The sequence below is a fragment of the Pithys albifrons genome, chromosome 10, assembly GCF_047495875.1.
Source record: "Pithys albifrons albifrons isolate INPA30051 chromosome 10, PitAlb_v1, whole genome shotgun sequence".
Lineage (NCBI taxonomy): Eukaryota > Metazoa > Chordata > Aves > Passeriformes > Thamnophilidae > Pithys > Pithys albifrons.
The window spans coordinates 5656443-5671126 of NC_092467.1; the positions used below are offsets into that span (position 1 = coordinate 5656443).

General features: G+C 46.7%; 1 protein-coding gene across 3 annotated transcripts in view; it reads right to left on the bottom strand.

Moving 5' to 3' along the window:
* COP1 (COP1 E3 ubiquitin ligase) overlaps positions 1-14684 on the bottom strand; it is a 141844-nt gene that overhangs the window by 75671 nt on the left and 51489 nt on the right. For 2 of the 3 annotated variants that reach the window (XM_071564761.1, XM_071564760.1), the window contains exon 12: positions 5484-5627. The exons of the other annotated variant lie outside the window; for it this stretch is intronic. In XM_071564761.1, coding sequence (XP_071420862.1) covers positions 5484-5627 — 144 coding nt within the window. The remainder of the gene's footprint in view (positions 1-5483; positions 5628-14684) is intronic. 3 annotated transcript variants of the gene reach the window in all.

The following is a 14684-nucleotide window of genomic DNA, read 5'->3' on the forward strand; positions in this document are numbered from 1 at the left end:
ACCCCAACAAACAACACCCTCTTTCAAAGAAATTCAAATTCAAAGAAAACCCTCCTACAGGTTAAAAGACAACTGCTTTTAAAGAAAAGCTTCATCTTCCTGCAAAGTGAAGCAGTTATTCTAAAAACTGGAATTAATGCAAGTGGAGGGTATGTGTCCTTATAAACTGTTTAATGTCAAACACTCTCTGCACTGCAAAATCAGGCATCCAACACAACCAGGATTTTCAGCTCATACCTCTCCAAACAGCAGAGACTTTACGATGAAAACCACCATCTGACAAGTTTTTGCTTAATTTAAACTTCATAGTGAGAACTGGCTGCCATTTTCAAAGCAACACGCCCATGAACTGCCATTAGGAGAGAGCAATCACACATTTGATTTACTGACACCGAAAAATGGAACCAGTAAAATATTAGCAGCCTCCTAAAAAAGAAAGGCTACTGAAGCTTTGCTTTCACTGCAGTTGACTAAACAGATGCAGCTGATTTGGAGGTTTGTGTTAACATCTATCACTGAAGTACAGATGCTGCAAACACACAGTGGTGAGCATGCAGAATACTAAACATGGATTTCAAAAGCATGTTTACCCAACCACACTCGCACATCACCTACTGTAGATTAACGAGGCCTAAAGCCAATTTTTTACCTGAATGCTACATCTCCTTATTTTTCTCCCCTCTGTGACCTATGGCAAAACAACAAATCTGCCTCTTGAATATATCAGAGCAGAGCTGTGGCTCGCTGCTGGCCAGCCCTCCTCATACTTTCTGGCTTCCACACGGAGGGAGCCACAGATTAGTGCCTGCCATAGCAAGGGACACAGCAAGTCATAATTAGCTCACAGGGTGCTGTTTATAGCTACTACACAATGCCAGGATTTGTTTCTTGTACTGAAGCTATGAATCTGTAAATGGGATTTTTATGAGGATTTATGTGTCATCTTGTGTTTTTCCTGGAAGCTTCTGCCACTGTTGCTCCCGGGGGATGCGATGCACATTTACCAGAAATCCGACACACCGACTTCCTCCCCGCTCTTAAAAATAGGGATGAGAAGGCTTAGCAGATGATGAAAAAAGAATGCATTTAAGAAGCAGGTGGGTGTAAAAAAGGGGGTTGGAAAAAAGGAAGAGACTCAGCTACAGCTGGTGCTGGGGCTGTGCTCCAGGAAAGCCAACAATCAATTACTGCTGGCACAAGCTCAGCCTTTCAGCAGGCGCCCTTTCAGCTGGCACACGGCAGGGCAGGGCTGGGCTGGCGCCAGCCCCAGCACAGCCACGGGCTTCCCTTCCCGCAGCTGCTCCGGGCCAGGCTCCCTCTTGGCCAGACACGAGTCCTCACCAATGCTGTCACCTGTCTGCTTTCATAAGGGCCCACCAGAGCTGCTGCTCCTCCCAAAGCTGAGTCACCAACATCGCCACTAATGATTTATGTCACAGCATCCTCGCTCTGAACAAGGTTAACCAGGATCAATTCAACCAGGACAGACATGTCACCAAATGGCATCTGCAGGCAGACCCCTGAAACTCTCTTCTCCCAGGCACTCAGCAATAGGACAAGGGGGCACGATGGGCTCAAGCTCTGCCAGGGGAAATTGAAGTTGGAGAGCAGAAAAAACTTCTTTGCAGAGAGAGTGCTCAGGCATTGGAATGGGCTGTCCAGAGAGGGGGTGGATTCCCCATCCCTGGAGGTTTTTCAGCTGAGATTGGCCGTGGCACTGAGTGCCATGATCTGGTAAAGGGACTGGAGTTGGACCAAGGGTTGGGCTTGATGATCTGGGAGGTCTTTTCCAACCTGATCCATTCTATGATTCTGCTGGGAAGAGAAATACCACCTGGGTGCCAGGGCAGAAATATGTTTGTCTTCAATACCAGAAAGGGCCCTGGCAGGTAAAGCCTCTTGAAGAAGCTGCACCCCCACCAAAATTAAGATCAACAGCTTTAAGCTGAGGCTTTTTACACAGAGCAGGCTGCACTTGTTTAGATTTTTCTATTATAATACAGGCACATTTTCAGCACACTGCAATATTCCATAATGAAATTACAGCCTTCATATATAACTTCTCCCTCAAGCGACGCCACTTCAGAGGAGCGAGTTATTATGCGGCGGCGAGCGCGGCTCCGGTGACTGGCAGCACAGCTAATGGAGAGAGCAAGGATGCGTTTGACTGACACACCAACTTTATTTGTCAAAGCCAAAAGCACCTACATGCCAAAGGAAGCCTGAGATAATGTGGAGGAGGCTGATGGGAAAAAAAAATAAAGGTAGTTCTTCAAAGGAATGAGAGAACTAGAGCAAGGAAATGAAAGAAGAGGAGCCTGTCCCCTGCTGAGGCAGAGAGTCAGAGGACAAGGCATTTAGCACTGTCATATATACATAAAATGTATATATGCAAGAATTTTAAGAATGAGAATAAGTCCTGAATGCAAGCAGCATCTTGTCTGGAGCACAAAGTTGACATCAGTAACACCACAAAGCACTAATGTGGCTCTCTCCAGCAGCTGTGGGAAAAGGGAGAACTAACAACTTCCTGAGGCCTGGATCCTGTACAGGATTGTTGGGGTAGATCCCTGTGAGGATAAGAAAAGCTTTTTGAGTCAGGAAAGGTTTTGGAGCTGCAAACTGATTCTGAGGCTTACTAGTTGGTACTTAATTAAAACTGTGAGAAAACCCAGCAAGCTAGCAAAACCAAAGTGAGATAAGAAGGTTTTGGGAGAAGCTACCCACGAGAAAAGAATGTTGAAGAGATAAATTCCTCACGGCAGAGAGAACATCTGTGCAGAAAGTGACATCCAATTAGAAGCTGTAATAAGGTTTAAAGACACTGTGATACAACCTATAGAACTTGGCTATGAGTGGGATTTGACAATATATATTGTGCAATTTGGAGTTAGAGTGTATCTTTTTACTCTCTTTTCTTTTTCTTTCTTGTTTGCCTTTTTCTTCATTGAGTGACTTAATAAAATATCTCGTGTGTGACACCTGCAAACTGTGCCCCCTTCCTTTTGGCCGCCATGACCTTACTGCACAGTACCACAGATCCCTGTCAAATTTGAAGCAGCAAGTGTGGAAGCTGTTTCAGATGGACTGAGAAACACCAAACACGCACTGTTTTCCCCTTTTAATCCAGGCAAAAGGTATTGATTGACTGCTGGGAGGTTCTCCTATTATCCTACTCTCCTCTCCCAAAAAGTGAAGCTGAACATTAAGGGGCTGGAGCGGGGCCAGAGAAGAGCAACGAGGCTGGAGAAGGGACTGGAGCACACGTGCTGTGGGGAGAGGCTGAGGGAGCTGGGGGTGTTTAGCCTGGAGAAGAGGAGGCTCAGAGGTGACCTCAGCACTGTCTGGAACTGCCTGAAGGGAAGTTCTGGCCAGGGGGGGTTGGTCTCTTCTCCCAGGCACTCAGCAATAGGACAAGGGGGCACGATGGGCTCAAGCTCTGCCAGGGGAAATTGAAGTTGGAGATCAGAAAGAAATTCTTTGCAGAGTGCTCAGGCATTGGAATGGGCTGCCCAGAGAGGGGGTGGATTCCCCATCCCTGGAGGTTTTTCAACTGAGCTTGGCCGTGGCCCTGAGTGCCATGATCTGGTAAAGAGACTCGAGTTGGACCAAGGGTTGGACTTGATGGTCTTGGAGGTCTTTTCCAACCCAATCCATTCTGTGATTCTATCATTCTATGAACAGTGTGAACTCTTCTATGGCTCAGGCAAAAACGCTGAACGTTTCACCAGCCCACCAAAACACAAGCTCCGTACTCAGTCCAGCTTATCAATACAAATCCCTGTCAGGCTGTTTTTACCCATCTTGAAAGCCTGTCCCAGGGCCAGCTGCATTTACATCTTTCCCTTCATAAAACAGAGTTATGCAATTCCTGGGAATAATGAGCACGAGCGACACAGGAATGACTGATCTATCTTTAGAAATGTGTCAGCTACAAAACCAAGCGTGACTTTCATGCTCCAAAGTCGGCTCGCAAACAGTATTAATCTTGTTGCACAACACTGTTCTCACAGAAGCTGGACTGTTGTATGAATTTATTACTTACACTATTGTGGGTACTTTACTGCTTTTAAAATGTAGAGTACCAAATAAAAACAAATGAGTTCAAGAGAGATGCTGGAGACTTGTATTATGGTACTGAATGGGTTTGATTGCCTGCATTATTTACTTTTGAGCTTTAACAGAATTTTTCAATTAGGGTTTTAAGGTTATTTAGCTGGATTGTTTCACTTGAAGTTCTGCTACAGTGGTCTGCATTTCATTGGTTTAAGATATCTAAAAGGATAAATCAACAGGTTGATAGTAATGACAGCAGTACAGAATCAAAAAATGAAGGACTTTTCCCAAGAGATGGATAATATGAGGCCCAGCAGAACAGTACTTCAGGCAGACAAAAGCTCCCAGGCAGAAGGTGCCAATGAGGCACAATTCCTGAGAACTAGCAGCCTCTCAGCAGAATGGAAAGGATCTGATTGATGAAGAGAGCACATAATCATAAAATGTTAAGGGGTTGGGATGGATCTTAAAGACCATCCAGTCCCAACCCCCAGTCACAGGCAAGGGCACCTCCTGCTAGACCAGGCTGGTCTAGTCCTTATCCAACCTGGCTTTGAACCCAACAGCCAGGACTGGAGCACCCACAACCCATTCCTGCACCTCAGCACCCTCACAGTAAGAAAGCATGAAGGCATCAGTGGCTGTTAAGGAGACCTGGGTACAGAGGTCACCTTGAGACAAGTGAAGGGACTGGAGCACAAGTGCTGTGGGGAGAGGCTGAGGGAGCTGGAGGTGTTTAGCCTGGAGAAGAGGAGGCTCAGAGGTGACCTCAGCACTGTCTGGAACTCCCTAAAGGGAAGTTCTGGCCAGGTGGGGGTTGGTCTCTTCTCCCAGGCACTCAGCAATAGGACAAAGGGGCACGATGGGCTCAAGCTCTGCCAGGGATTGAAATTGAAGTTGGAGATCAGAAAAAACTTCTTTGCAGAGAGAGTGCTCAGGCATTGGAATGGGCTGCCCAGAGAGGGGGTGGATTCCCCATCCCTGGAGGTTTTTCAACTCAGATTGGCCGTGGCCCTGAGTGCCATGATCTGGTAAAGGGACTGGAGTTGGACCAAGGGTTGGACTTGATGATCTCCGAGGTCTTTTCCAACCCAATCCATTCTATGATTCTGTGATTCTATGATAAGCTAAGGCTTTACCCAGATTGTATCCACTACTTTGAGCAGGTATCCAATGGCATTGGCAAGGAACACACTAGCAGTTCACTACCCTGTATCCCTTTCTCCTTCAGATGTGTGAGCCTGTTATTATATTGGATGAGCCCAACATACACAAGTAACTTGGCTTGTGCCACCCAATCTCCACTGGCTCCTGCTCCCTTCTTTCTCATTCCACTCCCACAATGGATAAAGAAAGCAAAACAGTTACTGCACATCAACAAGCAAACAGAAAAGGCCCTCTGAGTTCAAATGCAAATCAATGCCTACCTGATTTTGGAATTACAGGTCATTTCATTCTCAGGGTAGTGAATATCCACCGCATCCTGAATGACTGTACCATACTCATAGACTTTAATCTTCTTTGTCACCCCAGCGATGGCAAAGTAGTCACAGTCTCGGTCGAACTCAATACTGAGGAACAAAAGCATAGGTTGAGAACTGTGTCAAACACCTCATGGACTTACTAGCAGGGTATTTTACCACCTAAACACCTCAGTATGGCAGAGTTGAGAACAACAATTTGCAGTTTGCAAATACCCCATTTAAAACACCCTGGTCAGGTTTGGTACAAACACCAACAGTTTGGAGTTCTCGCTCTGAGGTTTTTAATCCACCCTCTGCCAATACACCCATCTCCAACATTTTGGAAGCTCAATCACCTTCCTGCAGCCAGGATCTTTGTTCAAGTGCTCTGGAGGTTTTCTAGTTCAGCTACACCATCTACACTGCACAGGGCTCAAATGTCAAAGCCGACAGCTCACCCTGAAAACCATCAACATGCCACAGCATGACTGCCCATTGATTTCTCTCATGTACAGCAGCTTGGTGAACTTCTAAGTGTTAATGCAGAGCTAACCAACATTTGTGAAAAAACCTTTCTAAATTCCCTGAGTAACAACAGGGGGTTGAAACATAGATCATCAGTCCTGTAAAAACTGTGCACATTGCCTTCCACTTAGGGTTGCTCGTGGAAACAGAGGCACCTTCTCTCTTGACCTGCAGGGGAAGTTTGTAATAGGTATCAATGAAGTTGGAAGTAAAAGCAGTCACCTCATAACAAAGTTAAGCTGCAAACAAGAAAAGCCTGAGGTTGTCCATGAAATACATCTGAGAGAAAGGCAGGCAGCAGGTTATAAACAGCTCATGTAGGTGATACCTTCATGGCTCAGAAGGGCTTGAGAGCAATCTATGAGGCACACAGCAGTCAGGGAAGCAATCCTGCTCCCTGGGAGCTCCTGGCACTGCAGGCAGAGCCGGGTGGATGTGCTGGACACCTCCCAGGAAGGGTTTGGGGGAGCATTTCCCTGTCTCCAGCTTTCTAAACCAGTAACCAGCTCTCCTCAGGTCTCCTGACTAAGCAATCAATCTGCTGCTTTGAGAGGTCTCTTTTGGGGTTCTTACACTCAGTAATTCATTTCAATCTCTGCTACTCGTATCACTTTTTTCCCCAAGAATCCAGAGTGTTTATGAACCAGGCAGGAAGTTCCTAATGGCAGCAGGAAAACTGAGTTTACACTGATTTCACATTTAAAATCCTGAGAGCAGGGGTATTTAAGGTACCTTTCTACAATTAGAACACATTAAACAAATCACAAGGAGAGAGGGATCTTCAGGCTGCCCCCATAGCTGTAAAAGCAAGAGTTTCCTACTCCTCAACACAGCTGAGAAATAGAAGGCACTGCAATGTTTCCAAGGCAAGATAAATTTAAATGCCAACAGAATTTTCAAGTCCTTGCAAAGGAGATATCATCAGGTTATTTTTAAACTATGGAGAGGAAAGATTGTTGATATGCAGCCTGATGGTATAAAATAATTCAACAAAGCAGCTTGAAACTTGGCCTTTTAACTCAGGCACCTAAACTGCTCCCAGGCAGTGGCAGGAGATGGTCCCACTCATGATTGTTTGCTAGAGAGGCTTGTCAGTACAGCCTGCAAAATCATGAACCTCCAAAACACACGAAGGGACATGATTATGGCTGGGGAATTTAGCAAGCATGAAGGCAGCTATTTAAATAAAATGGAGAGGGACAGGAGTCATCTAAGCTGCCAGGCTGCTCTCCTCTCTCCCCAGATCTGCACCAGTCTAAATCACTTTTTATACAAACAGGATGAAAACACCATTCAGGCCTGTCTTGTCTTGTCAGCTCACCCCGTCCTGTGGAAGAATTTTATAATCGAAAGCTTCTGTAACAATACAACGGATTTACTTGCAGCACAATCTTAATTGAACTGCTGCCTCTGCCCCTGCTCCCTGCCCTGTGGATTCAGGTAAAGCACAACTAAACTGATGGCAGTGATTCATCTACCTGGATTCAATTTATACCCTCAGTTTTCTGCTGAAGAAAAAAAAAGTATTACAATGTCTGGTAAAAAGCCAAGTTATTAGAACAGAATAGAACCTTTCTCACCTGGGGTGGGTTTGCTTCTCTAGCATTAATTCAATATTTTTTTTTTAAATAAAGACATGCTGTAGACATAACAAATGAGTATTTCAATATGTCCATAAAAGTTAACACATCATTAAAGAAATAATAAAAAAGCATTAAGCAATGGAATTGATTGTCAGATCTGTGACCTTCAAACAGCACCAAAGACACTGCAGGGAGAAAAAGGATGCAGAGAGGAAGGCAGACCCAACACACACCCGCACCTTTGGCCTCCATGACCTGTGCACAGTCCTGGTACAAGTGTTCTTACCTTCTGCTAGTGATTTACAAAGAAAAATAGGAGCAATCCAAGTATCTAATCTAGTGCTTTATTTACCAGATGGAGCAATTCCTAATATTTGCAAAGCTCTGCTTCTGCCTGGACTAATCAGCATTAGGACAAGCAGCCCATTGCACACCAGCAGTTATTTTTATGCTTTTTCCTGCAAGTCTTTTAAATACACTTAGTATTAAGCAAGGCCTATTTGCATTTAACTGGCTCAGTGGTATTTCTGTCACTTGCTGCTTGAAGCTTTTGTGTCAGTGTAAGCCCTTGTTTATACACAAGTTTATCTGTACAAAAATTCACCAGAGAACTTAGTTTTGTTTTGCCAAAAGACACAACAGGGCCAGCTCAGAATGACACGTTCCTTTTTATTATTTTTTTTAACTTACCTTCAAATTCCATATTTCTGACCAACAAAGACTAACTCAATTTATATAAAGACTCTTTTGGGGACACAAGAACTCCTGGATATTTAAAAGAACTTTATAAATGTGCAGCCAAATTAGTTATAGAAATCAAAGTGAAAGGATCTGATTGTTTTGTTCCAGGGAAAATCAAAGAGAGACATCTCCCTTTCCCAAATCACTGTGTGCTTTTTTCTAAGAATTTGATGACCAATATCCCATGGAAATACCATTAAGAGTTGCTAGAAAGTAAACACATCCTCAAGCATTCTGGTTTCTCTGCTGATTATCTTTATTCCCAATCTGTGAGATCACTAATAAATTGCCTTGTTTTAATGCTAAAACCTGTGACCTTGGGGAGCACTCCTAGCTAACAAATGGAATTACAAAATAAATTGGTTCTGAAACATGCTTGGCAGCTTGGCTTGGTGCTGAGGGCAGAGCAGCAGGGGAAGAGCAAAGAATGAGTATTTAGCAGTTTGCCATTGTGCAAAGCCTTGCCACGTTCACATCCTGGTGGTGTGTGCAGTTCTCTGCACCCCAGGAGGATGGGCTGGAATTAGGGAATGCACAGATGGGCAACTAAACTGATTAAAGGAATGGAGCAGCTGCCTCACTATAAGGGTTATGAACAAGGCAACAGCAAGACCAGTGTTCAACAAGTCACACAGAACCAGAAGGCACTCACCAGAGGATTGATCTGGAACAGATGAGGGTTTCCTCCCTCCCAGTTACACTTCGAAAACCACACACACATTCCAGGTAGTTACTCTGCAGGACAGGATGTTGGTAGAGAGAACCTGACAACAGCAATCCATGCACAACTCGTCCATGCCAATTATTTAGAGGTATGGGCTCTATCTACTTCAAATAAAGAGAAAGAGAGCACTGCATCTACTGCATTTACCTTTCGTGAGAAATAAAGAGAGAGGGTTCGTTGTGGGAGGTGTGGAATGAAGGGGTTTTGGTTAATCATAACAGTTGAATTAAAAAGTTCTGTGTTAATTGCTTTTTAGGAAAAGCGGAACTGACCTTTTAAGGGGGGATTGCCCCACATGCAGGTCAGACAGGCGAATTTGGCGGGAAGTCTGTGAGGGGCAGTCCCAGCAGGGGGGCCGTTGTCAGGGCAGGCTGTGAGGGGCAGTCCCAGCAGGGCGGCCGTTGTCAGGGCAGTCTGTGAGGGGCAGTCCCAGCAGGGGGGCGTTGTCAGGGCAGGCTGTGAGGGGCAGTCCCAGCAGGGGGGCCGTTGTCAGGGCAGGCTGTGAGGGGCAGTCCCAGCAGGGGGGCTGTTGTCAGGGCAGCCTGTGAGGGGCAGTCCCAGCAGGGTTGGGGGGCTGTTGTCAGGGCAGCCTGTGAGGGGCAGTCCCAGCAGGGGGGCCGTTGTCAGGGCAGCCTGCGAGGGGCAGTCCCAGCAGGGGGGCTGTTGTCAGGGCAGCCTGTGAGGGGCAGTCCCAGCAGGGGGGCTGTTGTCAGGGCAGCCTGTGAGGGGCAGTCCCAGCAGGGTTGGGGGGCTGTTGTCAGGGCAGCCTGTGAGGGGCAGTCCCAGCAGGGGGGCTGTTGTCAGGGCAGTCTGTGAGGGGCAGTCCCAGCAGGGTTGGGGGGCTGTTGTCAGGGCAGCCTGTGAGGGGCAGTCCCAGCAGGGGGGCTGTTGTCAGGGCAGGCTGTGAGGGGCAGTCCCAGCAGGGGGGCTGTTGTCAGGGCAGCCTGTGAGGGGCAGTCTCAGCAGGGTTGGGGGGCTGTTGTCAGGGCAGTCTGTGAGGGGCAGTCCCAGCAGGGGGGCCGTTGTCAGGGCAGCCTGTGAGGGGCAGTCCCAGCAGGGTTGGGGGGCCGTTGTCAGGGCAGCCTGTGAGGGGCAGTCCCAGCAGGGTTGGGGGGCCGTTGTCAGGGCAGTCTGTGAGGGGCAGTCCCAGCAGGGGGGCTGTTGTCAGGGCAGCCTGTGAGGGGCAGTCACAGCAAGGGGGCTGTTGTCAGGGCAGCCTGTGAGGGGCAGTCCCAGCAGGGTTGGGGGGCTGTTGTCAGGGCAGCCTGTGAGGGGCAGTCCCAGCAGGGGGGCCGTTGTCAGGGCAGCCTGTGAGGGGCAGTCCCAGCAGGGTTGGGGGGCTGTTGTCAGGGCAGCCTGTGAGGGGCAGTCCCAGCAGGGGGGCTGTTGTCAGGGCAGCCTGTGAGGGGCAGTCCCAGCAGGGGGGCTGTTGTCAGGGTCTGTGGCTGGTGTGAGGGCCTGATAGGGTGGCTGGACGAGCCAATCCGCGCTGATGGCGCAGCAAGAAATTGCCCAGAGAAGGCAGTGAAGAAGTGAGGTGATGGAGTAACCTCGATCAGCGTGCAGGGTGCCAAACATGGACTATGGAGGGCTGGACTCCCAGAGGGGAGGGAAGGGGGCGTGGCGTGAAGGAAATAAATTGGGGTGACCTCCCCCCCCCTCCTCCGTGTGCTCCCCGGTGACTTCGCTGTGGCGAGGCACCCTGTGCGCCCAGTTTGGCCAATAAACCCTATTTTGCTTTGCTCCTTCAACTCGTCTCTCTAGAAATTCTTCGAGCCGAGATTTTTTCTCACACCTTTAACTGCATTTCCAGTTACAACTAAAGGTCTGCAGCCAACTGCTCCTCTCCCTTTTCCATACATACACTCTACAATTGCTACTATAATCTCAAATGCCTCAGTCCTGATTTGGCAACAAGATCTATGACTGTAGGAGTTGCCATTTCCTCAAATCAGATGACTCAGTCCTCTCATGGAACTATATATATATATATATATATCTATATATATATATATATCTATATATACACACACACGGACATATATTTTCCTCCCTGAATATATCAAAGCCTTTCAATTCTGCTTCTACCCAACATGGTGCTGTTTCTATTTCTGTGTCTCTAACCTCAACTTACACCTTGCCATGGTCACACATTCAATTGCAACAGATATATTGCCCTCAGTTTTGGAGACTTGATTGTTGAGAGGAAGGAGAGACACCCAAGAGCAGCTTTAGCTCTTCACTTACATTTCCTTACAGTCTTTTTCATGCTGCTCTTCCACTCTCTGGCCTCCAGCAGATATCCTGTCACTTCTAACAATCCCAAATTCCCTATTTTATAGCCCAGCTACCTCTTTTCAGTGCTTATTTTGAGGCATTGAAACCAAAGGTTAGAAGTTTAGGTTACAGTCCAACACCATGGGCCCCAGTGTGGACTGCTCAGCATCTGAGACCAATACAGATACTGGTATTATTATCACACACCTGAGAGACCATTTTTACAGCAGACTGATATTTTAAAGCAAAGTAATTAGTGTCACTAAGCATGCATGAGCATACTAATTTGTGGTTTTTAAAAACAAAGCTATATTCAGGCCTGGGAAGCTGCTGTTAAAATGCTCAAATTTTGTGTTCCATCAGCTCAAAGGCTTAATTTTGTCACACATAAAAACAAAAGTTACTGAGACAAACCATATGAAGTTTGTGAACCATATGAAGCTGTGAGTGACTGAAATAAAATGTGGTGGGGTTTTCTTTTGTTTTAATAAAGCATCAGTTGCATTAGTTATTCTTTACTCTGGAGCACCATCCAAATGTCACTGCTGCTATTTCAAAGTCCTTAACCTGTGCCACAGGGAAAAGGACAGACCACTACTGTCGAATATATTCCCTGACTCACACCCCCATGCTGCCAAATGTTTTCCTGAGATCAGCTCAGTTGGTTAAAACTTGGTTGTAATAATGCCAAGGTCATGGGTTCAATCCCCTGTATGGGCCATTGACTTAAGAGTTGGACTCGATGATCCTTGTGGGTCCTTTCCAACTCAGAACAGTCTGTGATCATGATCCCAGAGAGGTTATTGCAATCTCTAGTCAGAAAGGACCACTTAAAGAAAACATCAATTCTCTAGACTGCTATATGGATAGATAAATTAAATGTATAAATGAGATTAAGCCTCAAAGTCACTCTATCAGAGAGCAAACACCTTCATGCTTCAAAATCACATTAATTTGGCTCATATGTGACCCCAAGTTACCAGAAAGTCTCCAGATTTGTCTTCTCATCAAGGCAGAGCTGCCTTGGCTACTCTCAGTAGATCAGATTCAAGCCTAATGGATGTCTAAGGAAAACTGCAGGATAGAGGATTCCAAGCTATTTCAGCCTGATTGCATTCCTTGGAGTTGCCTGGGATATTCCAGCTCCAGCAGCACCAACTGCTGTTGAATGCACCCTGGGCACCCCACTCTGCTGCTGTGCCTTCTCCAGGCTCCAAAACCTGATAAGAATTCACTCCCCCTAAGGGAGTGAATAACTACCCGAAGGGAAGTTCTGGCCAGGTGGGGGTTGGTCTCTTCTCCCAGGCACTCAGCAATAGGACAAGGGGGCACGATGGGCTCAAGCTCTGCCAGGGGAAATTGGAGAGCAGAAAAAAATTCTTTCCAGAGTGCTCAGGCATTGGAATGGGCTGCCCAGAGAGGGGGTGGATTCCCCATCCCTGGAGGTTTTTCAACTGAGCTTGGCCGTGGCACTGAGTGCCATGATCTGGTAAAGGGACTGGAGTTGGACCAAGGGTTGGACTTGATGATCTTGGAGGTCTTTTCCAACCCAACTGATTCTGTGATTATGTTATTCTAAGCAAACCTCTATTAGAAGCATAAAAGTAAGACACCAAAAAGTCAGCTCTGCATGTTGGTGATCTTTTTCTCTCCCACATCTGGAAAACAGACAGGGAAGGGTGTTCTAGCAGCCCATCAAAGCCTGCAGTGCAAGGGAAAGGCAGCCCACAGCTCCAGGCTCTCTTGGGAAGACATTATTGCACCAGCCACGCTGCAGTCACACTTTCAGGATCTTTCTTACAGCCACAGTAGCCTGGAGGTCTGTTCTGCTCTGTTTGAAGGAAGGCATAAAAAGGTATTGCATTAACAAAGTAATGTCATTAGACCGACTTCCAGGCCCACTTCATGCTTACAAAAACCCTTTAAAGTGTAATGAAATGCCATCAGTTCTAACAGAGCCCACTTCCACAAAGAGCTTGTTTAAAGGAGAATATTAAACCTGAATTGAGGAGGTTTGGTGGGCTCAGATCCGTCTCACAGCTTGGAAATCAAAACCAACAGAGCTACTTTCATGCTTTGTCATCACCAGATAAAACGGAGTCATTCTTTTTATAAACCCAATGAAAGCACATACTATGCTATGAGATTAATTGGGCTCCTTGCAATAGCTCCATTTTCAGCACCATGGTCCTCTCTACTTTGCAGGGAAGTTACCATGAACCTAATCTCCTCTAAATACAACCCAAAATCTCCCAGGAAGCCATAGCAGACTCCCAGCCTTGGCTGTAAGACTATACTTAGAGACATGTTCTTCTACTGCACAAGTTTTTTTCCATACATACATTCAGGGGAACTTGGTTTAATTAGCACTAATGATGAGAAAACCTATAGGGAACTGCTGAATTCTGCAAGCCAGCAAACCAAGTGTATTGATAAAAAGGCCCTTTCCTGCGAGGCGATGGTCTTCTGCATGCTGAGGAGAAGATGACGACAACCCCAGGCTTTCTGTGCCAGATCCACAGCAGCACAATGAGCCAAAGCCTCTACAAACAACTACCATGCAAGTTAATGAGGATTAGATTCAGTTTTTCCACAAACACTGTTTTAAATAAGCTGGAATAGGGAAACGTTAACTAAAAATGCCAATGGTTAAATGCAGAATGTTTCTTATGACACTATTTAAAATTCAAGCCAAAGGATCAGTTTGCCCACTGCAGTATTTTGGATAACCTATGCCTATATTTGAAATCCAGGATGTGCCAATTCCCCCAGCTGGGCTGATGACAGTGGCTTCTGAACAGCTCTGACAGCAGCTGGACCACAGCCCCAACACTGCCAAACAAAAAGGTGGAGGAGACCACGAGTATCCAAACACACTCAGCTGCCTTCAAGCTTGGAAAACATTTCCAGAATAGAATCATTGAATGGTTAAGGTTGGAAGGGACAGCACTGGGTCATCTGGTCCAACCTCCCTGCTCAAGCAGGGCCATCCCACAGCACATGGCACAGGGTTGCATCCAGACTGTTCTGGAATATCTCCAGTGAGGGAGAATCCACAGCCCCTCCAGGAAACCTATTCCAGTGCTCAGTTACTGCACAGGAAAGTTCTTCTTCCTCATGTTCAGGTGGAGCAGAAGAGAGAAGCCTCTTGGTCTGAAGGAGGAAACCCTGCTCCACAGCAACCTGTAAGGTTGTCTGAACAGCAGCAGCACCTCATCAGAGTGGCTGGAGAGCAGCCAGGCAGAGGGACCTGGGGGGACTGAGGGACAGGAAGCTCAACAGAAGCCAACAGTGTGCCCAGGTGGCCAAGAAGGC